General features: G+C 37.0%; 1 protein-coding gene and 20 non-coding genes across 21 annotated transcripts in view; 20 read left to right on the forward strand and 1 right to left on the reverse strand.

The window, feature by feature from the left end:
* Positions 1 to 24,789, reverse strand: part of LOC138709983 (putative fatty acyl-CoA reductase CG5065) — a 39,591-nt gene extending 14,802 nt beyond the window's left edge. Inside the window, exons 1-5 of the mRNA XM_069840664.1 lie at positions 24,723 to 24,789; positions 20,360 to 20,556; positions 18,179 to 18,436; positions 16,982 to 17,127; positions 12,363 to 12,466 (exon numbers count right to left, since the gene is read on the reverse strand). Coding sequence (XP_069696765.1) covers positions 12,363 to 12,466; positions 16,982 to 17,127; positions 18,179 to 18,436; positions 20,360 to 20,556; positions 24,723 to 24,789 — 772 coding nt within the window. The remainder of the gene's footprint in view (positions 1 to 12,362; positions 12,467 to 16,981; positions 17,128 to 18,178; positions 18,437 to 20,359; positions 20,557 to 24,722) is intronic.
* On the forward strand, positions 8,499 to 8,571 carry TRNAV-CAC (transfer RNA valine (anticodon CAC)). Its single transcript has one exon. It is a non-coding gene; the product is annotated as a tRNA-Val (tRNA).
* Positions 8,648 to 8,720, forward strand: TRNAV-CAC (transfer RNA valine (anticodon CAC)). The gene has a single exon. It is a non-coding gene; the product is annotated as a tRNA-Val (tRNA).
* TRNAV-CAC (transfer RNA valine (anticodon CAC)) lies at positions 8,797 to 8,869 on the forward strand. Its single transcript has one exon. It is a non-coding gene; the product is annotated as a tRNA-Val (tRNA).
* On the forward strand, positions 8,949 to 9,021 carry TRNAV-CAC (transfer RNA valine (anticodon CAC)). Its single transcript has one exon. It is a non-coding gene; the product is annotated as a tRNA-Val (tRNA).
* TRNAV-CAC (transfer RNA valine (anticodon CAC)) lies at positions 9,098 to 9,170 on the forward strand. Its single transcript has one exon. It is a non-coding gene; the product is annotated as a tRNA-Val (tRNA).
* TRNAV-CAC (transfer RNA valine (anticodon CAC)) lies at positions 9,250 to 9,322 on the forward strand. Its single transcript has one exon. It is a non-coding gene; the product is annotated as a tRNA-Val (tRNA).
* TRNAV-CAC (transfer RNA valine (anticodon CAC)) lies at positions 9,399 to 9,471 on the forward strand. The gene has a single exon. It is a non-coding gene; the product is annotated as a tRNA-Val (tRNA).
* Positions 9,548 to 9,620, forward strand: TRNAV-CAC (transfer RNA valine (anticodon CAC)). Its single transcript has one exon. It is a non-coding gene; the product is annotated as a tRNA-Val (tRNA).
* Positions 9,697 to 9,769, forward strand: TRNAV-CAC (transfer RNA valine (anticodon CAC)). The gene has a single exon. It is a non-coding gene; the product is annotated as a tRNA-Val (tRNA).
* TRNAV-CAC (transfer RNA valine (anticodon CAC)) lies at positions 9,846 to 9,918 on the forward strand. The gene has a single exon. It is a non-coding gene; the product is annotated as a tRNA-Val (tRNA).
* Positions 9,995 to 10,067, forward strand: TRNAV-CAC (transfer RNA valine (anticodon CAC)). Its single transcript has one exon. It is a non-coding gene; the product is annotated as a tRNA-Val (tRNA).
* TRNAV-CAC (transfer RNA valine (anticodon CAC)) lies at positions 10,144 to 10,216 on the forward strand. The gene has a single exon. It is a non-coding gene; the product is annotated as a tRNA-Val (tRNA).
* Positions 10,293 to 10,365, forward strand: TRNAV-CAC (transfer RNA valine (anticodon CAC)). Its single transcript has one exon. It is a non-coding gene; the product is annotated as a tRNA-Val (tRNA).
* TRNAV-CAC (transfer RNA valine (anticodon CAC)) lies at positions 10,442 to 10,514 on the forward strand. Its single transcript has one exon. It is a non-coding gene; the product is annotated as a tRNA-Val (tRNA).
* TRNAV-CAC (transfer RNA valine (anticodon CAC)) lies at positions 10,591 to 10,663 on the forward strand. The gene has a single exon. It is a non-coding gene; the product is annotated as a tRNA-Val (tRNA).
* On the forward strand, positions 10,740 to 10,812 carry TRNAL-CAG (transfer RNA leucine (anticodon CAG)). The gene has a single exon. It is a non-coding gene; the product is annotated as a tRNA-Leu (tRNA).
* TRNAV-AAC (transfer RNA valine (anticodon AAC)) lies at positions 10,889 to 10,961 on the forward strand. Its single transcript has one exon. It is a non-coding gene; the product is annotated as a tRNA-Val (tRNA).
* On the forward strand, positions 11,038 to 11,110 carry TRNAV-CAC (transfer RNA valine (anticodon CAC)). The gene has a single exon. It is a non-coding gene; the product is annotated as a tRNA-Val (tRNA).
* On the forward strand, positions 11,311 to 11,383 carry TRNAV-GAC (transfer RNA valine (anticodon GAC)). The gene has a single exon. It is a non-coding gene; the product is annotated as a tRNA-Val (tRNA).
* On the forward strand, positions 11,460 to 11,532 carry TRNAV-CAC (transfer RNA valine (anticodon CAC)). The gene has a single exon. It is a non-coding gene; the product is annotated as a tRNA-Val (tRNA).
* Positions 24,790 to 25,225: the final 436 nt, after the last annotated feature.

Here is a 25,225-nt window from a genome sequence, read left to right on the forward strand (position 1 = left end):
TGAGATCCTATGGCATCAATCGTTGCATCAGAGATTTTAAATTGTTTAAATTGATTTAAAGTTTCTCGTGGGATCGTGCCACGGGCACCGAACATGAGCCCAAAAACTGTCCAATGTGTGATGTGGTATTGTGCTCCAAGATGCTGACAATAAGGCTTATATATGACTTGTTTTTCACGACACACCTCTTGTGGCTGTTGCTCGTGCATCTCGAAACGGATTGTGGGATCAAGAATGACACCCTTATCCTTCTGCCGATCAATTATGATGATATCAGCACGTCTAGTAGAGCCATCAGAAGAGACGCAACCAACCTCCTCATAAACCTCAAAGGAAGCATTCTGACGAATTGAAGATGCGATGAGAGAACTAACCGTATTATGTCTGTTGATTCGGAGCAATTCTCCATGATGGCAGAAACCCAAGACGTGAGAAACTCAAAAAGTTTAGTTGTGGCAACATTATTTCCTAGTTGGTAAGACTGCCTCATAATAGCTGTGTATTATGACGACGAAAGTCATTTTTCGTAGGTTACTGTTAAAGAGTACAGTAAATAACTAAAATTCAAAATGAATCGATTTTAGTAAAAATAACGCATATAACCCTAGGAGAGTTTAATAATGATAAGACATTACCCGATAATATTTTCGCGGTATATTAATAATTAACACTATAAGATTCATAAGAATATGTTTACATCAGTACCAACTGTTCCAACTGATTCAACTTCTCATCTGCTTCAGGAACATGTTTCAAAGACCTTGAATCATCTTTAAATCAGTTGTTCAGATTCATAGAACGTAAATTACATGTGTTCGAAACCGAAAAAATCGTTTGTAGGAGCCCTGTATAAGCCAACCAAAATAATCATAACACACTTCACGAATTGGGCCATTCAGCTTGTTCCGTCTTCAAGAATGTTATATCTGGTCCTTCCATTGCCTTCTGGGTCGATCTAAATTCTTTTACACGCTGGTTTATAATGTGTATTTGTTAGGATACGCTTTGGATTCCTTCTCAGATGTTCGTGCCACTTGCTTTCTGTACGAATCTAACAAAACTACTAAGCTCTGTATATTGTGTAGTTCTGAAGTAACATTTGTCACACGCCGTAGGTACATTGCTTTGGGCGTCATGCCTTGCACTAGCATTATGGAATGAACTCTAATTCGAATCAAGGAGAAAAAACTTTTCTCGTGACATTTTGGGAAGTGTAAAAGGGACCGGTGCCTATCGACTTAGGATCGTGATGAATTTGGAAAGCTATAGTGATTAGCCCAATTTCGCAAGCAAGGTATATATGTCTGAGGGAATCATCGTGCTAACCACATTTTTCTCTCGTACTATATGGATGATCATTCTTCTCTGCTTAGGCATGTGCTCGTGAAGCCGGCAGTCGGCTGGTAGGCCGTGACCTTCATGGGCTATCGCTCAACGGATTTATTTTTGTTTTTTTTTTTTAACCTGAAACGTTTATACTCGAGAATCAAATGGAGAAAACGTTACGAAGTTTCAACTTCTGACGTCACTTGCTTAGCAACGGCAACAAGCTTTGTCACATTACTGCTTAGCAACGGCAATGAGTTACGTTACACTATAGCTTAGCAACGGCAACGAGTTACGTAACGCTATTCTGTCGTCACTTTCTTAGCAACGGGAACGAGTTGCGTCACCTTATTCTGCATCATTTTGCATCAATTACACAAACGAACGCAGTTGGGCGTCGAGTGTCCAGACGACGTAATATCACATGGAAAATGACATTTTAAATTAATTAAAAACTTTGATTCGTCCTCTCGCAACTCGCTGAACAACACATAAAAAGTTCCTTGCTCACTATTGGATGTCGGCTACTCAACATCATCTACTTTTCTTCAAGCTTTTCAATAATTGCAGTCCGGAGTACAGTACACTAGAACTGCACGGTGACGAACATCCATGGCGACTAGCCAACTCATATCCTTCTGTCCGTCTTTCTCAACGCTCGTGTGACCGCAGGATTGTGCGGTCACCGATCCGCAGATATTCCGCTCGTGTGAACCAGGCCTGACAGGTCGCAGATCTATAGGAATATACAGAATGAACCGTAAGTAATGTAATTAATTTCAGGAGGTTATTCTTTGAGATATTTGAAACAAAAAAGTTTAATACAATTTTACTTACTTTTGTTTACTTTTAGAGATAAAAATTGTTTTTATGCAATCCTAGCATTAAAAAACGCTTGTTATGATGCTATAAATCGTGCACAGTTGGCCTAATTCTGGCACTGGTGCCAGAGAACATTACCTAACAACTAGTATTTCATGACGTCATCACCGCCTTCACAACACAATTTTATACTATGTACCTGTAGCCTAACAAAAGGCTTCAAAACAACAATAAAATAACACTGTCTTAGAAACGGTTACTTAGCAACCATGCAATATATTACGTCATATTCAGTATTCCTTGGCTAAAGAGAAAGACAGACTACAGAGCGACGTCACATTCTTAGTCATAACATGGCCAACATTGAACAATTTTGTAAATAAATGGATGTTTAACATGAGTTTAATATAGCAATTCTTTGTTTTTTTAGAACTTTGAACATGTATTTATAGGGTTATTCCATATCAAATCAACAAGGCGCTCAACCCGACCTACTCAGATTTCTTTCAAAATTTGAGGGTTTGTTTTACCTGCCGAGCTAACTAAAACTGCCGAGTTTCATATGTCCTGTACTTTTCGTTTTCTGTCAGTGGCGTTTCAAACATGAAGAAAAATCATATTTTTGTAAGCACGCCGCTTCAATTAAAATTATATATCTCAACAACGTCTCCAGATGAATTTACAAAAATTGGGTGATACATTTTTAATATGTGATAGTTTTTATTGCTTATATTGTTTTCTGCATATATTCAATTACACTAAAAAACATGGTGAAACAATTTTCATATATGCATATTTAAAAATGCGGGGGTTCTATTTTAAGGAAAAACATATATAGTACTCCTCAATTAGTGATATAATGAACTGATAAGTTTCAACTTGGAATCATCATTGGTTACAAAGATAAAAATTATTATGTCACTGCAAGCGTTGTTTCAGCTGCATTTTAAAACTGCTTAGCAAGTATAATACCCATCCTAAACAGCAGGACTGTATGAAACTTGTGTTCCAGGCAATGCGGTGGATTTTGCAAATCGAAGAGCAAGCATTTTTTCCTCTTCAGTATAGCATTTTTCAGTCACATAAACGGTATTAACGTTTGGGAGATGATCCCTTGTCCAGTCGTACAATTCCCTAGGTGTAGTTATTTGTTTATCGGATGGTCTCTGCAAACTAGCACGAGCCGCAAACCTTTTAAGTGTCCCACCTACAACGTCGCATGCTCTTTTGCTATGCGATATGCAAAAATAATGCAATTCTGCTGGAAATACAAAATCTTCTTCATGATTACAGAATTGTGAGGTTCAGGAAATTTTTTCCTATTTTTATACTGAGCAGAGAATCCATCCGAGAAATACATAATTTTTGTGGTGAATTACAGATGTTTGTCTTAATGACTCCATTAGATATTTTTGAAACAGATGTACAGCTGTAGTGTCATATTTCGGGCAGTGTGAAATTATTACCAGATATTTAATAGAGACTGTATCGGATGACGATTCGTTGTAATATATTACGAAAGTATGAATGGTTTTCTGCACATTAGTCCTGTGATATGACTGAATTTCATCTTGGATTACGAAATAATAGTTTTCAGCGAAGTCGCATAACACAACAAGCTGGCATGGCTGTAGAAATGATTTCATATCACGTAGAAACTTACTTTGTTCAGATGATATAAATGAGTGAGTCAGTAAATCACCAAGTTTCTCCAAGAGACAGTCGAAAAATTTGTCTGTGGGTTTCATTATGGTCTCAAGCGTTGATCGGTAAGTCGTCATCCACTGCTTGTAGATCACTGATTCACTGAAGTTTTATTCGAAACATTTCTCTAAACCCTCTCTTATTTTGAATGGTTCGGGACATTCTTTACATTTCCTGAACAAGCAATTTATATGAGGAGGATTGCACACCATAGTAGCCAAGAAATGTTGATAAGTTGGAAGGTATAAAGAAAAATTTTCTAGAAATCCACGTAGACCTGAAACTTTAATAAATTGCTTCCGGCATAAGTTTTATATTCTGATAAGGACACAAACATAGACAGTATAGTTCCACTAACTCCAGCTAGAATACAATTTCTTGATCTAAGAGCTGAAAATTTGGAGAATATTAGGGCCTACCTTCATTTCAGGGTTAGAATTTTTAAACACTGCATATAATTCATTTCTGCTCATGTGATTTACTCCCTGATTCTTTAATCACAACAAATATTTCTTACCAGGCATCATTCTGCTTATCTCGTCAGAACAACAGAATTCTTTAACTTTACCAGCAACAGCAGCGAGCAAGGGTTTTCCAGGTTTCGCATTTGGTGAACACAAAATTGCCTTTTCCTTTGCCAGGACTTTGGCTTTCCGAATTATGTATTCGAAAGCTGAAAGAAACTCTTTTTTATATTATTTACGCTCCAGCTTTTAGGTAGTAGTGTTAAAGTGGTGATTTTCTCACTTTTACCTGAATTTTGATAATTTTCCTGCAACTGAGACAAAATTTCAGAATCAGAAAGGTCGTGGTTCCTCGGCGTCTTTAATATCGAAGACTTTATCTTTTACAATATTTTCAAATTTCTGTCTCTTATATTTCTCTAGTTGTAGCCTTTTTTATTTAATAAGGAACACACGTTGGTCAAAAAGACTTGTATTTAATGAACTTTCATTTGCTGTAGAGTCGACGTATTCTTCATTACTAGAGTCATTCTGAGGATTCTGCGTATTAGCATCATATTATATTTTTATTTCTTTGCGACACATAGCGCACACCTTTTGTTCCTGTTTTAAATCAGGAAATACATTTAGAATCCACGATATAACACTTCTTAAATTTCATCTAATTACAATGTCCTGATTTCTCGAAGGGATTGCAGCAAACATAGGCCTATAACTTAAAACGCGACTCCATTACATCGCACAAAACTACCACATACTACAAAAACTAACGACACTGCACTTGAAACAGATCGCACGTTTTGTATAAATTGAAGACTGTATAACTGCCACTCATGGCGGCCTGACAGATCGGCGACGCAGATAATCAGACTAGTACGTTGTCACGCCAGGAGAAGGCGGCTGAAGTACTTAGACGGGGCGGAGGGGAAACAGTCGCGCATGCGCACCGCGCTGTTCACTGCAATATTCCTGTTCCACAAACATCTACTGCACGTGTCTATGAGTCTTTGCGACTTTGTGAAAATAATAGTGGGGTTTTTACTGTAGTGTTTTATTAGTTTCAACAAGACAATTGTTTTCAGTATACCGCAAATCTTGTATTGCTTTAGTTATCCTTTGCTTTTCGTGTTAATAGTGTTGATAATAATATAGTTAATACAATTTATGTTATTGTATACTGTTATTTAGGTTTATACCAGTTTTTTGTTTATTGTAAATATGTCGACAAAGAGGAAACAAGGATTGACAATCTCTAGTGAAGAAAGGAATATTATTAGAAGTGCAAAATAATTCTGTGATGAAGAAAAACAACAACAGTGCCTTTACATTCCTCTTACGAAACCTACAGCAAAGGTAGAAAAGTACTCTAATCTATCCACAAGAACAATACAGTGTATAAGGAATGAAATGAAAGACTGCACAGAAGAAAGTGCGTTGTCGACACCTGAGGGAGAAAAAAAATGTAAACGTCCAGACTACCGAAACGCAAATGTAGATGACTTCGACAGGAGATTGACAAAAAAGATATAATTGAGAATTTTTATTTGAAAAAGAAAGAGGGCCACCGGCGTAGCTCAGAAGGTAGCGCGTTTGCCTGCTGATCTGCAGTTGTGCTCGGGAGTAAGTTCGATTCCCGTTTGCGCTGACTACCTGGTTGGGTTTTTTCCGAGGTTTTCCCAAGCGGAAGGCGAATGCCAGGTAATCTATGGCGAATCCTTGGTTTCATTTCGCCAAATACCATCTCGCCATCATCAATTCAATCGACACTGAAGAAGCTAGTAGTTATTACAGTGTCGTTAATTAACAAGTAAAAAAATAGTACCAAGCTGCAACAGACGTCTACCCTTTTGCAAGAGAAAATTGATTTGAATGAAGGACAACATTAAGACGAATACTGAAGAAAAAGGATTTCAGGTGGAAGAAGTGTGCAAAAAAAAAAAAAAAAAAAATTGAGGAAAACACTGTAAATTAGAATACGTGAAGATATCTACAGCAAATAAGAAAGCTTAGGAAAGTGGAAAAACCGATTTTGTATCTGGACGAAATGCGGATAGATAGGCCTACCAATTTAACGTTTCCCAAGTTCTGACACGATAAAAATGTTACGGGAGTTTTGACTACCGCAAATGTGTCCAGAACACTCATTGTTGTCCATCAGGATGGGAGCGTTGGGGCTAATGGCTTTGTTGAGAGATTCGAATTAATATACACGGCTGGAACATAAACAGACGATTATCATGGACAGATCATACTCCAGAAATTTTGAAAAATGTGATAATGATAGTCATAGCGACAGCACCGAAGATGCGGAATATTTTATGTCTGACTCCGTTCCCGTGTAGCCAAGTAAGTGGACGAAGTTTTCAGGTCAGAGTGTAGCGTAAAGTTCCCCCGTCCCGCCTATCTACTCCCCGCGCCAACTCGTAGCGCGAAGACGCGCGCATGCAGTGTTGGTGTAAGATGGGTTTAAGTGCTACAAACCAATACATTGATATATTTTTTTACTGATATTGCTGAAACGTTTCCAAAATGAAACTTACACCAAGGGGAGAATACTCTTACGTCTATAACATACATTTTTCGCGAAATAATTTATGTCCCGCATTTATAGATATTCAATGTTAAAATGTGTTTCACGTGACCATTCAATAAAGAATTCATTACTTTGATGCAAACCTATTTTTATTGAAACGTATGATACCTTAGCTTTAAAATAAGCCAAAATTTAAGATTCTACCTCAATTAGAAGAGAAGTTATGAATTATTTTTGTTGACATACTATGCGACATTTATTCATTTTTTCTCGTATTGACAGAATTGCTGTATGGACATCGTGCATTATTGAGGGCTAAAATTTTACATAATTAATTAACTTAAGGTTCTTTACCATCCCACCAAATTTAATGAAAATCTGAGGTGGTCGGGTTGAAAAGTCCACTTTTTTGTGTTGATTTGACATGGAATGACCCTATATTAGGCGATTGTCAAGATGGACAAATTGTTAGACTAAAACGTTTTCTTGTAAACATAATATATATATAATTCGTCATATCAACTATCAGTATAATTCACAGAGCCTCTAGTGTTGTAAATATGATTGTTTACATTTGTTCGGATCAAATTTCTGCATATTGAAATGACAAAATTGAAAAGCTTTCTATAATTTATTATTATAATATACTACCCTCTTAAATTGACTGAGCATATTGGGAATTAAATTAATAGCTTCATCAAAACACATTATGAAATGTTTCATATTAGTAATTTATATAACTAGTGTATAGTCTTGGTAATTATGGCACGAGTGTTTATAATGAAGATTGTACACGTGTTACATACACCGTTTCATGCTATTCTAGTATTAAAATATGTAAAAAAAATATTATATATTTAAAAATGTAATGTTATAACGTAGTAGACACATGAATACTGCGTGGCTAACGAAAAAGACAGGCTCCGGCACGAATCGGAGTCACGTGGTTATCATGCTCTATAAAGAAATGATACTCCTGAATAGATCATTGTTTATATGTAATATTCTTTTGCCCTTAAAACTAAAGAATATCGGTAATGGTATTTTAAAAACAACTTCAAATTAGTGTAACTCTGAATATATTGAGATTAAGACACATGTTTATGTGAACTTTTTGTTCAAAATGTCTTCGGAAATAAGCTCCGTAAGTGACGGTAAATCTCGCGAATCACCCTGTATAAAGTAAAATAATATAGCCAAATAAAATGCACAACATTTCCTAAGATACTGGTCTTAATTAAACGTTTTGTAACAGACAATGGTTAGACTCTCTTGACTTTCATCATGACGATCTGCTTTCGATCCCCTGAATCATGAAGGAATATGTGGTGGATAAAGTGTATGTTTTCCTTGTGTTCTCCCACTTACACCCCACTCCATTTTTTTCATTATTTCAACAATTTTATTCTCCACAATCATTCTCTGCGAGGTCCACCGCAAGGTCGCCATAGCAAATAAAGAATAGCTGAAAGTTGTACACATTGTGTTTAATAGACACTATTACTAAAATAAACATTGTCAAACAATCAGAATCACACACCTAAGATCCGCGGCTTGATCACGGGTAAAAACAAAGTATTATTATAAGTTCTTGCAGCAATAGTGTGATTGTACCTAATCAGATAGCTGTTCTGTTCACATTGCCACTTGTTTCCGTAGTGTAGTGGTTACCACGTACGCCTCACACGCGTAAGGTCCCCGTTTCGATCCCGGGCGGAAACAAATTATTATTATAAATCCTTTCAGCAATAGTGTGATCGTACCTAAGCAGATAGCTGTTCTGTTAACACAATCAGTTGTTTCCGTAGTGTAGTGGTTATCACGTACGCCTCACACGCGTAAGGTCCCCGGTTCGATCCCGGGCGGAAACAAATTATTATTATAAATCCTTTCAGCAATAGTGTGATTGTACCTAAGCAGATAGTTGTTCTGTTAACGTCGTCAGTTGTTTCCGTAGTGTAGTGGTTATCACGTACCCCTCACACGCGTAAGGTCCCCGGTTCGATCCCGGCCGAAAACAAATTATTATTATTATAAATCCTTTCGGCAATAGTGTGATTGTACCTAAGCAGAAAGCTGTTCTGTTAACGTCGTCAGTTGTTTCCGTAGTGTAGTGGTTATCACGTACGCCTCACACGCCTAAGGTCCCCGGTTCGATCCCGGGCGGAAACAAATTATTATTATAAATCCTTTCAGCAATAGTGTGATTGTACCTAAGCAGATAGTTGTTCTGTTAACGTCGTCAGTTGTTTCCGTAGTGTAGTGGTTATCACGTACGCCTCACACGCGTAAGGTCCCCGGTTCGATCCCGGGCGAAAACAAATTATTATTATTATAAATCCTTTCAGCAATAGTGTGATTGTACCTAAGCAGATGGCTGTTCTGTTAACGTCGTCACTTGTTTCCGTAGTGTAGTGGTTATCACGTACGCTTCACACGCGTAAGGTCCCCGGTTCGATCTCGGGCGGAAACAAATTATTATTATAAATCCTTTCAGCAATAGTGTGATTGAACCTAAGCAGATAGCTGTTCTTTTAACGTCGTCAGTTGTTTCCGTAGTGTAGTGGTTATCACGTACGCCTCACACGCGTAAGGTCCCCGGTTCGATCCCGGGCGGAAACAAATTATTATTATAAATCCTTTCAGCAATAGTGTGATTGTACCTAAGCAGATAGTTGTTCTATTAACGTCGTCAGTTGTTTCCTTAGTGTAGTAGTTATCACGTACGCTTCACACGCGTAAGGTCCCCGGTTCGATCCCGGGCGGAAACAAATTATTATTATAAATCCTTTCAGCAATAGTGTGATTGTACCTAAGCAGATAGCTGTTCTGTTAACGTCGTCAGTTGTTTCCGTAGTGTAGTGGTTATCACGTACGCCTCACACGCGTAAGGTCCCCGGTTCGATCCCGGGCGGAAACAAATTATTATTATAAATCCTTTCAGCAATAGTGTGATTGTACCTAAGCAGATAGTTGTTCTATTAACGTCGTCAGTTGTTTCCGTAGTGTAGTAGTTATCACGTATGCTTCACACGCGTATGGTTCCCGGTTCGATCCCGGGCGGAAACAAATTATTATTATAAATCCTTTCAGCAATAGTGTGATTGCACCTAAGCAGTTAGTTGTTCTATTAACGTCGTCAGTTGTTTCCGTAGTGTAGTGGTTATCACGTACGCCTCACACGCGTAAGGTCCCCGTTTCGATCCCGGGCGGAAACAAATTATTATTATAAATACTTTCAGCAATAGTGTGATTGTACCTAAGCAGATAGCTGTTCTGTTAATATAATCAGTTGTATCCGTAGTGTAGTGGTTATCACATACGCCTCACACGCGAAAGGTACCCGGTTCGATCCCGGGCGGAAACAAATTATTATTATAAATCCTTTCAGCAATAGTGTGATTGTACCTAAGCAGATAGCTGTTCTGTTAACGTCGTCAGTTGTTTCTTTAGTGTAGTGGCTATCACGTACGCCTCACACGCGTAAGGTCCCCGGTTCGATCCCGGGCGGAAACAAATTATTATTATAAATTCTTTCAGCAGTAGTGTGATTGTACCTTAGCAGATATCTGTTCTGTTACCACAATGCGTTGTTTCCGTGGTGTAATGATTATCACGTACGCCTCACACGCGTAAGGTCTCCGGTTCGATCCCGGGCGGAAACAAATTATTATTATAAATCATTTCAGCAATATTGTGATTGTACCTAAGCAGATAGCTGTTCTGTTAAGGTTGTTAGTTGTTTCCGTAGTGTAGTGGTTATCACGTACGCCCCACACGCGTAAGGGTCCCGGTTCGTTCCCGGGCGGAAACAAATTATTATTATAAATCCTTTCAGCAATATTGTGATTGTACCTTAGCAGATAGCTGTTCTGTTAAGGTTGTTAGTTGTTTCCGTAGTGTAGTGGTTATCACGTACGCCCCAGACGCGTAAGGTCCCCGGTTCGATCCCGGGCTGAAACAAGTTATTATTATAAATCCTTTCAGCAATAGTGTGATTGTACCTAAGCAGATAGCTGTTCTGTTAATGTTGTTAGTTGTTTCCGTAGTGTAGTGGTTATCACGTACGCCCAACACGCGTGAGGTCCCCGGTTCGATCCCGGGCGGAAACAAATTATTATTATAAATCCTTTCAGCAATAGTGTGATTGTACCTAAGCAGATAGCTGTTCTGTTAATGTTGTTAGTTGTTTCCGTAGTGTAGTGGTTATCACGTACGCCCCACTCGCGTAAGGTCCCCGGTTCGATCCCGGGCGAAAACAAATTATTATTATAAATCCTTTCAGCAATAGTGTGATTGTACCTCAGCAGATAGCTGTTCTGTTAAGGTTGTTTCCGTAGTGTAGTGGTTATCACGTACGCCCCACACGCGTAAGGATCCCGGGCGGAAACAAATTATTATTATAAATCCTTTCAGCAATAGTGTGATTGTACCTAAGCAGATAGCTGTTCTGTTAATGTTGTTTCCGTAGTGTAGTGGTTATCACGTACGCCTGACACGCGTAAGGTCCCCGGTTCGATCCCGGGCGGGAACAAATTGTTATTATAAATCTTTTCAGCACTATTATGATTGTATCTTAGCAGGTAGCTGTTCTGTTAACGCAATCAGTTGTTTCCGTAGTGTAGTGGTTATCACGTACGCCTCACACGCGTAAAATCCCCGGTTCGATCCCGGGCGGAAACAAAACATTATTTTAAATCCTTTCAGCAATATTGTATTATACCTAATAGCATATATATTTCAAAAAGGAGGGTAGTAATGGTCAAAGAAGCTTTTAATACAAAAGGAGCATCTTTTACTGACCTCTGGAAAAAGAACTAAGGAAGAGACTATTGAAATGTTTTGAATGGAGTGTAGGATTGTGTGGGGCAGAAACATGGACATTACGACGAAGTGAAGAGAAATGAATAGAAGCATTTGAAATGTGAATATGGAGAAAAATGGAGCGTGTGAAGTGGACAGACAGAATTAGAAATGAAGCTGTGTTGGAAAGAGTGGATGAAGGAAGAATGATGCTGAAACTGATCAGAAAGAGGAAAAGGAATTGGTTCGGTCACTGACTGAGAAGAAACTGTCTACTGAAGGATTCACTGAAAGGAATGGTGAACGAGAGAAGAGGTTAGGATAGAAGACGATTTCAGAAGATAGATGACATTAAGCTATATGGATTATATGAGAAGATAAAGAGGAAGACAGGAAATAAGAAAGATTGGAGGAAGCTAGGTTTGCAGTGATAGTCCTACCCTTGAAGAAATGAATGAACCTCCCTGCTTCAGCATACATTTATCTTGCAACTTGAAAAGTCACTATGTTTAATTACACGTTTAATTACTTTTTGTTCCTTTCCCATAAGAACTTGATATACATTTTTTACAATATTATCTTGCTACTCTAAGAAAATTTAAAGTATCATTCTTCAATTTTATTAACAAATAGTGTTGTAATGAAATTTGTTAGAGATTTTTACTGCGGTTCAGAATTGTATTAGGTATTTACACTAATTAATTACTCACCAATTGAGGGCCTGATTATTGCTGCAGGCAGTTCGCTGTTCTTAATAACCTGTTCTGCTAAATTTTTAGTCAGGCAATATGCATTGGGCCAAGTTTTCAACAATCTGAAATACAAAACCATATATTATTTCACAGATTGATGAAGTCTAACATCTGTCACTTCATATTTAATTATAAAAATCGATTTCAGGCTAAATTGAAGAGTTCGGAGCCACAGTGGGCTAAGCGCCATTTATTAAAAACGGAGAAAGTAAGAGTTAGAGTTAAGTGAATACCATAATTTAATGAAGATTGACATATCATTCAGTTTTAATGTTCATACTTTATATTATGTGCTACATTTTTCATTAAATTATGGTGTTCACTTAATTTTAACGCTTGTTTCTCCGTTTTTAATATATGGCGCTTAGCCCACTATGGCTCTGAATACCATAGTGTAATGAAGATTGACATATCATTTAGTTGTAAAGTGCATACTTTATATTACTTGTTATATGTTTCATAAAATTATGTTCAATTAATTTTAACCCTCGTTTTCTCCTTTTTTAATATATGGCGCTTAGCCCACTATGGCCCTGAATACCATAGTTTAATGAAGATTGACATATAATTTAGTTATAAAGTGCATACTTTATATACTTGTTATATGTTTCATAAAATTATGTTCAATTAATTTTAACCCTCGTTTTCTCCTTTTTTAATATATGGCGCTTAGCCCACTATGGCCCTGAATACCATAGTTTAATGAAGATTGACTTATCATTTAGTTGTAATGTGCATACTTTATATTACTTGTTATATGTTTCATAAAATTATGTTCACTTAATTTTAACCCTCATTTTCTCCTTTTTTAATATATGGCGCTTAGCCCACTATGGCCCTGAATACCATAGTTTAATGAAGATTGACATATAATTTAGTTGTAAAGTGCATACTTTATATTACTTGTTATATGTTTCATAAAATTATGTTCACTTAATTTTAACCCTCGTTTTCTCCTTTTTTAATATATGGCGCTTGGCCCACTATGGCCCTGAATACCATAGTTTAATGAAGATTGACATATCATTTAGTTTTGATGTGCATACTTTATATTACTTGTTATATGTTTCATAAAATTATGGCGTTCACTTAATTTTAACCCTTTTTTTCTCCGTTTTTCATATATGGCGTTTGGCTCACTATGGCTCTGAACCCCTCATATTAGTAGTCTAATGTGTAGTAAATTTGTGTTTGTTAATAGAATTACTATGAACTTTATAAATCACTCTGATTCTTAATGAACAAAAAATTACAATTTGACTCTGTTAATTCTATAATGTATTTTAAAGTTATATAATTTTGTGCGAGATCGTGCGTATTTGCTTGGTTTCCTCACAAAACCAATCCGCGGAAAGTGTAAAATTCCACATTCAGTATTCCCAACCTAACACACACAACAATTTCCCTCTTCTTACCGCTTAAGTGACATATTGATTTTACTGCTTTAGGCTTTTAACATATTATTTTTAGAGATGTTCAATATAGTAATAATTATAAATTGGAAACTTACTACTGCAATTTCACCTAAATTGCACTGTTAATTATTGTTTTTAAATATTTGCAAAAATTAAGTAAACTCTAAAACATTACATAACCTTACCGTTTGTTTTAAGTTCGCATTTATAGACTGGGGGAAAAAAGACAGACGTATATCACGGCCTGCTGGAATATAGTAAACACAGAAAATATTTTAAAGCAACAATGTTGAAGATAGATATTTTTGTTTTTCAAATTTGCAGTCATTGAACAGACACCAAGATGGAGGTTTCATTGCAACTAATTAGAAATTCCTCTTTCAGGTATGTAATAGCCTAAACGATCTTCGCACAAAATAATGTACGATACACGAGCGGAAATTAAAAACGCTTAACTACGTCTCGCTTTTTCAAACTTTTCCTCGAACATGAAAACTTCAACATACCGCTCTTGTAACGCATATTACTATTGTGTATTCTGGTATGACAGGAATAGACTACGTCTCAGGAAGATTTATCTACTACTAATTTTCTCCAATATCTCTGCAAGTGAACTCAGTAAAAAGACCAAAATTACATAGAGAAACAATCTCAATATATGGGGTAATTTATTTCCACTCCTAAACTAAACTCTCACATTTTTTCAAATTAGTTCACACTCAGAACCGAAATGCAAACAATCAAAATTATGTAAACATACGTTTATAAACAAGTGTGTTTCTTGTATGATATAAGCCTATATATGAGTAATATGTTATAAATTATCTATTTTTCTGAGACGTGGGCATAGCAACGTTATACAGAGGGGAAGTGAAATTGGTCTAACTCTGCAGATTAAAAGGACCATAGGTTACACTTAAATGAATAGAAAACCTTGAATTACGAGTAACTTGGTTTGCGAATGTTTTGCTAAACGAGTGAACAACGAGGAAACATTTTTTTTATAAACGAGCGATGTCTTGCAATACGAGCAGCACGATTTGTACGAACTTGCTTCTCTTGCGAGCAACAGCGAGAGGCAATGGAGGGGATCTCGTCTAAGGAGGAAGAGGAGAAAAGAGCGGACAAATTTCTCGATTCAAAGGAGATTAAAGAGGTGTGTAAAAAGTGGGAAGCAGTACAAAATTTTGCTCAAATTTACCAGCCTGCTAAGGCTGAAGCACTGCGTGCGATAAATCGTTTAACGACAACGCAATGTCATATTTCCGCAAAATCCTCAAAACGAGGCAAAAGCAGGTGTCATTGGATAGATTCTTAGTCAAAGCTAAAGCAGTCAGAAGTGATTCCGTTAATGATAGTGAAAATATTTTATGTAAATATTCAAGAAGTTTACTAAGCAGGAAAACAGGTGAAAGACACTCAAAAACAAAATGTAGTAAAGTAATTTGTGTTGCACTATTGTACTGAATTTTACCTAAATTATGTTGTTGTTGTTGTTGTTGTTGTTGTTGTTTTCTAATGCGAGGCGTTTGACAATAAAGTCATTTGACCTCTTGCAATCCAATATTTTTCAAAGATATTATATGGTCAGCCACTGAAGCACAGATTTTGAGGAGTTCCGAATCCATTTCTTGGTTTGAGTTGCACAACGGGCAGTTAGGGGACTGATATATTCCAATTCTATGTAGTTGTTTGGCCAAACAATCATGGCCTGTTGCCAATCTAAATGCAGCTACAGACGATTTTCGTGGTAAATCGGGAATTAACTGTGGATTATGATGCAGAGAGTTCCATTTTTTCCCTTGAGATTGTGTTATCAAATTTTGTTTGTTGACGTCTAAGTATGTAGATTTAATAAATATTTTCACAGAGTAATACGTAGATTTAGTAACAGGTCTGTAAGGAGCAGTGCTGCCCCTCTTTGCTAATGCATCCGCATTCTCGTTTCCCAGGATTCCACAATGGGATGGTATCCATTGGAATACAATTCTTTTATTGAGTGATATTAATTGAGAGAGCATTTTAGTTATTTCTGCTGTTTGAGATGAAGGTGTGTGTTTAGAGACTATTGATAGAATAGCTGCTTTGGAGTCTGACAATATGACTGCATTCTTAAATTTATTGATGTGGCATAGAAGATTCCTGAGACTTTCACTTATTGCAACGATTTCTCCATCAAAGCTTGTTGTTCCATATCCAAGAGATCTATAAAGTGAGAAGAGACAGCACTTAACACCTGCACCGGCACCTTGTTCTCTGGAGATCAAGGATCCATCGGTGTATAAATGAAGCCAGTTTTGTGGAGGGTACCTAATATTAATTGTCTCTAAAGTCAATTATTTCATTATTTCAGTGTTTACTTCTGATTTCAGTATTTCTTCTGTTAAATTTAGATTATATTCTATATTTAATAGAGTTAAAGGGTTTGGTTTAATTTTAAGTTTACCTAAATTATACTGTGTTTTATATGGATGAAAGGTTGTGAAACGAATTAATCTGAGTTTGCATAGTTTTTATAGAGAAAGTCGCTTCGATATGCAAGAGTTTTGGATTAAGCGCTCGTTTTCGAAACGAATTATGCTCGTAATCCAAGGTTTTAATGTAACACGTTTTGTGATTAAATGCACGGTTAAGTAGAAAATTAAGTTAAAAATTTCAGCATTCCGGCAACATCGCCGCTTAATACACCTCTTCTCTATTCTTGTAATACTTACGTAAGACATCAACGAACTCTGGACTGTCTGTCTAGGTGAACTACTCCACCTGCCTCTCTGGCTACAACGTTGCAATCTTGTTGCAGTTGTTCAGGGGTTTCAAATTAAAACGTTTATAAATTAAATTTACACGAAATATTGAAATGCGCCAGAGAGATAAATGATTCTTTATTAGATTTCCTATCTATATGCACAAAAATGATGATCCTACTCGCAATAGTTACCGAATAAAAAGGGTGTTAAACATTTGAGAAAATAATTTTTTGTGGGAAAACTGTGAACTTACCACCAATATGGTATTACACTGTTTTTACATACAGCATGAGCTATTTTCTCTGAAAATCTGCAGGGTTATTTCACTTTCACTCTGTATATATATTCATTACCATTTTACTTTAGCTTATTTTTGTTCCGTCACTTTTCTCTAATTGTTAATATAATTACTCACATGGATTTCAATTCTGTCAATCTTTTTTCATCTGGCAATGTAGCAAGGTGAAAAATTTCATTTATGTCAATAGGAGGAGGTGACAACTTTTCTTCCACACACTCGTTTCGGAATTGTGAGTATGAAGTGGACACATGTACCAAGCTCTGTAAATATTTCATAATAACTTAATTTAATCTTGTAAAAACTAACTTTATTGATATTAGAAAATCTGATATTATGTTATATACAATATAATAGTAAATGTAACAGTACAAGTCTATATAGAACAGGAGGGGTAACATTAGTAACAAAAGAACTAGCTAGATATAGAATAGACTTTGTGGGAGTACAGGAGGTTAGGTTAGATGGGAACGGCATAACACAAATAGAAGATTATTTGTTGTATTATGGGGAAGGAAACGATAATCACCAATTAGGAACGGGATTCTTTATTCATAAAAGAATAAAATCAGCAGTAAAAAAGGTCGAATTTATCAGTGATAGGTTATCGTATTTAATATTTAAGGGTAGATGGTGCAATATCGTAGTTATAAATGCCCATGCCCCTACAGAAGAGAAAGACCATACAAAGGATAGCTGCTCTTTATGGTTGTGAAACTTGGACTCTCACTTTGAGAGAGGAACATAGGTTAAGGGTGTTCGAGAATAAGGTGCTTAGGAAAATATTTGGGGCTAAGAGGGATGAAGTTACAGGAGAATGGAGAAAGTTACATAACACAGAACTGCACGCATTTTATTCTTCACCTGACATAATTAGGAACATTAAATCCAGACGTTTGAGATGGGCAGAGCATGTAGGGCGTATGGGCGAATCCAGAAATGCATGTAGAGTGTTAGTTGGAAGGCCGGAGGGAAAAAGACCTTTGGGGAGGCCGAGACGTAGATGGGAAGATAATATTAAAATGGATTTGAGGGAGGTGGGATATGATGATAGAGACTGGATTGATCTTGCTCAAGATAGGGACCAATGGCGGGCTTATGTGAGATCGGCAATGAACCTCCGGGTTCCTTAAAAGCCAGTAAGTAAGTAAGTAAGTAAGTAAGTAAGTAAGTAATAAAATAATGGCGAATTTGTTACTGATGTCACATACTTTTCACTTTACTTAGACTCATGAATCTGGGACAAGTTAAGTTTCTTAAGTACAAATTACAAATAAAAAAGTTGGGATTCTAGTTTCTATCTATATTTCTCACCTTAAGTCTAATCATTTCCTTGCATAACTTCACAATATTTTGTGTACCGATGACATTAGTTACGAGAGCTGTTTTCAGCTGTTCGTTGAATCGTACAGTAGCTGCCGAGTGAAACACCATAGATACTTCTTTACAAAGTAAATTTCTATTTTGATCAGATAGCCCTAATCCAGGCTTTGTTACATCTCCGTTAATTGGTATTACTTTTTCCAGAACGCACAAACCATTTGGTGAAATAGTTCTTAAGTTGTCAAATATCTGAAAATAAGGAAATCTCATCAGTGCATTACATGCAGAGGTATCAGATTTTGCCCTTCCACAGAAATGAAGGTGAAAGTAACTTTATGAATTAAGGTTTCATTCGAAACAAATAAAATGCGCAATAGATTTTTAATTTTTGTATGACTGCTTATGTAACAGAACTATTTACTGTTAATTACAAAGTGTTACTCAAACCTTTTCATAACATAACAATGTTCTCAACAGTAAATCCCACACAGTCGAGATCTAACCTAGGACTTATAGCGACTATAAATAAATGAAACTAAAATATATTTTTGGTTTCGTTTCTTTGGGTATGTTTATTAAATAGATAGATAGGCTGCATGTAATGTCTTTATCTGAAATTTTATAGATGAGAATAATAAATTATTATTATTATTATTGTTATTATTATTATTATTATTATTATTATTATTATTATTATTATTATTAGTGACAGCAGTGGTAGCAGTATTCCAAACAAACCTTTTGGAGATACCTACATATGACCTGTAGACCTACTGTTTTAGTTTGTAGTGATTTTTTCATTTAAGAAATGCATCAATTTGTATCTTGAAACCAACTATCACCAAGGGGAAAGGTGTAGTCCACTTCACACGCTCCATTTTTCTCCATATTCACATTGGAACAAGAGACATAAATATTTTTCCCATTACAATAATTCATACAGAAAAAAATCAAATCGACATAAACCAGTGTAAATTGTCAATAAATTATCAAACAAGTTTGTGGAAAGTAACTGCAGATTTGATCTCACATTTATAATAACACGATACAAAGTTTTCCGGGCTATGAGGCCGTGGTCCGTTGGTTGTGTGACCAAATGTTACGTTCACTGCTGCGGTGAACATCTTCAGTGGTGTAGATTGCTGGTGCGGCTGGTTCTACTGCGCGTGCCGATTGTAATCTACACCACTGAAGATGTTCACCGCAGCAGTTAACGAAACGTTTGGTCACACAATCAACGACCACGGCCTCATAGCCCGGAAAACTTTTCTCCTATTGACGCCGGCCGTGAAAGCCTACACTCTAATAATAGTACATTGTTAGATTTCGTTAGCAGTAGAATGGTATGGCCACGTACGTAGAATGCCAGAAACAAGATTGCCCAGACAGATTTTGGAATGGATTCCGCCAGGAAGAGGAAAGAGGGGAAGACCAAGGAAAACCTGGATGGAAATATAAGAAGCGGATTGAAGGAGAGAGGCTTGGAAGAACGGGATTGGGAGGCAAGTGAAGAATGGAGAAAAAATATAAGAATTTAAACATTTTGGATACAGGGAGATGTAGTTTACATTGTAACCCTGTTAATAATAATAATAATAATAATAATAATAATAATAATAATAATAATAATAATAATAATAATAATAATATCCGTTGTTATAAAGTGGCCAAAATATCGGACATTGTATGACTAAATTAATTTATGTAGAGAGTAACTTAAAAATTCTTCCCTAGCCACAAGAAATAAGAGACAAATTTTATGGAAACATATTACATGGCTTTGCATGATGGCCCAAATAAAATACCGTTATTTGAACAGTGATACAACGCTTCTTAGTTCCTCATTTAGCATAGCTATCCGATTACAGACCTCGAAAGATATTTAGGGTGGCGAATGTTAAGGCTCCCACCTCATGAAACTAACGAAATTGGGTAACAATAGGGGTGCCAATTCTACGTACTGGCAACCTTTACTTTATCCCACTGGTTCCCATTTCTGTTAGAGGATGAATGAACCTTAGGACCATAGTCTTGCTGGAAGATTACATCAATGGGAAACATCCGAAATTGAACCCGCGACCTTCCGGCTTGTAGCGCAGCACAGTTCCTCATTTAACATTTTATTATATAATGGATTTGTTGTTAACTTCTTTAAAAATAAAAAAAAAATACCTTGTCAGATAATAGTGCAGAATGTCTTTGTTTGTAGTCTTCTCCTTTCTTCTGTCTTATGATCACATAAATGTTATGAATATGTACACACGAAGTTAACAGTTTGTGTATTAACAGCTTTCCAATAAACCCAGTGCCTCCTGTGATCAAAACAGATTGGCCATAGTAGAATTGTTGTATAGGCGTCAGTTCCATGTCTGAAATATAAATGAACGTACATAATTGCAGTCTTTATTGCTCGAAGGGGTGCTGAACTAAAAATTACATTCAGAGATGATATATTCTAAACAACGTGCATTTAATTATACACACAACGACGCGAAACTATATCTTTCTACAACTATGGTTTCCAAGCAGCATACTTCTAAACGTGAATATTGGCAATGCGTGTGACGTCACACTGCCGCGCCGCACCGTAGCGAGTCCATTCTTGCTTTAGTTAACCACATTACATTCACTACAATTCATGTCCAAATCGCGAAAAAAAAAAAAAAAAAAACACATAACAAAGTCTTAAGCAGCTGCGAACTTACACAATGCAAGCCATGGGTGCAGCAGTGTGACGTCAGCAGCAGTGGTGGACAAATTCCTTCGCTCGTTTATTGAGAACCATAGTTTTCAGTGCTGTCATCAGCTCCCTATTATCTACATTGTCTATAACAAATGGACATTTTTTTTGTTCAGTGCCTATTTAACCCTTGCTGTTGTGAGAGTAAGCGACTTCTCTGAAATACTGTATACATAGGTTGGATAAAAAGTAATGGCAACACTGCTGTCACGTGACGATGGTGCGTTCGAGAGTTGCCAGTTGTGTGGACATGAACAAGGACTGTTAGATGAGTTAGTGCAGCCAGTGGCGACAGTACTCTGTCAATCTACTGCAGTGTGTAGAACGTTGACTTTCATAGGGATAGTGCGAGCGCCCTAAGACCACGTTTACAAAACTAGAGCAACGTTCCTGGATCAAAATTGAAGTGACACGAGGTCGTAGTGCACAAGAATGTTTTCAGGGACTGCATAAAGCATATGCCGATGCAGCGTTGCCATTTCGCACAGTGTCATGATGGGTTAAAGCGTTCCGGGAAGGCAGGGATACCGTTCAGGACAACCTCCGTACAGGACGATCCCGCGTGGAGGACAACACAGTTCAACTCCTTGCTTCCCTGTTGGATGCTGATCGCCGATGGTCTGCGCGTGAGTTAGCAGCGAAAGTCTGCGTATGTCACAAAACTGTGCTCCACATTCTGCAAGACATTCTGGATTACCGAGGTTTAACAATGGCACCGCTATGCAGTCGCACAGGCCTTGTTGGACCGGTACCAAAGGAAAGATAACGACTTTCTTGGACGAATCGTCGCTATGGACGAAGCCTGGGCTCGCTCATACGAACCAACCAAACTTGAAACGTCAATCAAATGAATGGAAGCATCAGGTTCTTCTCGTCCGAAGAAAGTGCGCCCTACACAAAGTGATGTGAAAGTGATGTTCATTGTAGCGTATGAAATTGATGGGGTAATACTGCAGACGGTAAACGCGGACTACTGGAACATCCACCGTACTCACCCAATATGATCCATGCGATTACGATTTTTTCACCAAAGTGAAAGAACCTCTGCGAGGGACCCGGTACAATGCCAGAGATGAACTCATCTGTGCTTTAGGGCGGTCAATACGGAACATCAACAAAGATGGACGCGCTGATGGTGTACGACACCTTCCAAACATTTGGCAAAAGGTAGTAAATAAGGGGGGAGACTATATAGAAGGTACGTATATGTTGTACCACTATGAATAAAGCCATGTCAGAAATATCGAACTGTTGCCATTACTTTTTATCCAACCTTAGTATATGTACGATGTACGTTAATCTGCTGAAATTTAATTTAAAATTACGTTTAAACTTTTACTTGAAAATTTAATTTAATTAACAACTTACAATAGTAGAAATAATCTCTAGCTCCCTTCTCTAAACTATCGTCGTGTAAACGTAGCATAAGAGTATTTTAGATTATATTTAATATGAGGCAGTATCAAGCGGAACATAAAAACAACTTTATTATTTATTATTATTTATTTATTATTAGGTATGAAATATGAATTCACAGGCAAAAGTTCTTATTTCGTTATCCTTCTAATTTCTATTCTTATATTGTCTACCACATAGATGTCCAATTGTAACTCATACGAGGTAACCCCTGACGTAAGCAATCCGGAACGCATATTCTTTAAGATTGTCTTTCCTAAGGTAGGTGTCCCTGATATGGCCATGCTAAGGTTTGAAAATTTTTCTAGCCGCCATTTTGAAAAAAATGTAAACCACTTTTTTCTTACTCGTTCTTAGTCTAATGGACTTTCTTAAAACAATTTCCTTTCCCCATAAAAATAGCTTAAATTGTCCAAAAAGTCCCAAATTCCAAAAGTCTACCTAGCGACCATATCAGGAACATGTGCACATGATATGGCCACCCTTGTTCCATGGTCTACAAATCGTGATTGTTTTCAGTTTGATAGCGCAGTTGTGCTAAAATTAAATAATTTTGGTGTAAAATGAATAAAAATGACACTTAATCTTTTTTATAATTCAAAAGTGTAGTCAAAACAGATTTTTCCATAAAAAATTAAATTGTTTTTCTTAAAATACAAAATTTTTGCGTAATCCCAGCTATAAGGCATATAAATTTGTCAGGTGAAAAAATAAAAGTGAAATGAACTTGATATGGCCATGGTGCATTTGATATGGCCATGGTGCATTTGATATGGCCATATCAGGAGCAGGTAAGCTTTCACGAAATTCGTTTGATTATGAACAACTCGTAAAAGATACGCCATCAACTACAACACCAATCAATAGAACATTAAAAACTGAATGGAGTACGATGGTTTTCATGAAACAAGTCTTTGAAAAACATGCATAAAACAAAGGAGACTTACCAGAGAAAAATGAGAAGAGGTCACATGAAAACCGCAAAACAAGTAACTGACGCCATATTGCTCAACCTGACTGGATGGAAAACGATCAAGTGACATACCTGGATGCCCTTTCACTGATGCTGCTGCAATTTAGCGGTTTTTTTGTTAACTAACTCCCAATAGGGGAGTGGCCATAACAGGAGCACCCACCTTATTTTACGTGGAAAGTTATTGACCTTAGCAGAGCATGCTTGTCGTGCAATATTTCCTGGTTCTACAGGCGTTTGGACACCATGGTCTATCAGTTCATTGATGTGTGTGGTTTATTTCTATAGACTCTATTTTTTTAGGGTTCCCCACAAATAATAATCTAATGCGGTAACATAGGGAGGTAAAGAGCATGTCTCCTTGCGTGACTGTTTATTTAATCCTAAAATCCATTGCGCTGACTTTAAATTCATTTCGAACAACGGATAAACAAGTAGAGATCAATTGTGAAGGCTGAAGAGCGATTATCCTGGGCTCACCTTTGGGTCGACGTATATGGTGCTCTGGTTTAATGAAAGACTGCAGAATTGTGCATTTCTTCTGCAGAAGATCTCCACGAAGATCCACTTAGTCGAAAACTTGATCTACGTAGAAATCTCACTGTCGCTGCCACTAAATTATATATCTGCCGTGTCCGAGGACAAAACGGCTATTTGTGAGATGTGGGTTGGTTGAAGAAACGAAGTCCTCAACAGAAGTAAAAGTAGATAATGCAGTCTATACAAGTAACCAGGAAGATACCGACACTGTAGTGTCGTGTGCAACAACAATATTTTACATCAGTCATACAGCGTTTTGAAACTGACTTGCCAGATATCAAAGGCAGTGGTTGTAGGACTGAATAAATATGGAGCAATCAGAAATATATGTTAATAGATTCTATGGTGTTTCCTGACATAATTTATGTTGTTTGGAATTCAAAGCTGTAAATTGTATTGGTTTTATTTCACATTCCTTTCACAAATGCTTAAACTTCAATAAAGGTGTATTTTGTAAACTGAAACAACTATAAGTTTAGTAGTGTCTAATGATATTATCACAGTCTAGTATATACAGTCACGAAGCTCAATACGTAGTAAATATGCAAACATTAGGTACTTGCTCACCACTAGGATCGCTAATATCGCCTCATTACAGGCAATGCAAAATAGTACAGTCACAGTCTATTGTTTCTAGCACCCTCAAAGCTCAAGCTTCGTGACTGTATATAGTAGACTGTGATATTATTTTATTAAAACCAGGGGTGTATTTCAGGACTGGCGAGCACGCACTGGCGGCGCCAGGGTACTAGTTTTCGAAGCCGAGCGGTCCCAGAGTACTTTTCTGATTTTCATCGAATTTTGCTTTTATAAAAAGTCATATTTTATTTATATTTAAACAATTCATAGTGAACTCCACTTCTCACATCTAACAACATCTTTTTTATCTTTGCTAACAGGAAGTTGCTCCAATGTTGTTTCCCATATGGTCATTTGCAATTAACTAGAGTTGAACAACGATCGAGAAAGCAAGACTAACAGCGCCAGCAAAGCCGAAAACCCGCACCACAATATTGCCCACGTCACGTCGTTGTTGTATATGTATTTTTTTTTATACTTGGTTATTTAACGACGCTGTATCAACTACGAGGTTATTTAGCGTCGATGTGATTGGTGATAGCGAGATGTTATTTGGCGAGATGAGGCCGAGGATTCGCCATAGATTATCTGACATTTACCTTATGGTTGGGGAAAACCTCGGAAGAACCCAACCAGGTAATCAGCTCAAGCGGGAATCGAATCCGCGCCAGAACGCAACTCCGGATCGGCAGACAAGCGCCTTAGCCGACAGAGCTACGCCGGTGACTTCGTTGATGTAAATACTGCTTGTGAGTGTTTCAAGATTTCGGGAATGGTCAACTCTCGAACG

The sequence above is a fragment of the Periplaneta americana genome, chromosome 12 (assembly GCF_040183065.1).
Source record: "Periplaneta americana isolate PAMFEO1 chromosome 12, P.americana_PAMFEO1_priV1, whole genome shotgun sequence".
Taxonomy (NCBI): Eukaryota; Metazoa; Arthropoda; class Insecta; order Blattodea; family Blattidae; genus Periplaneta; species Periplaneta americana.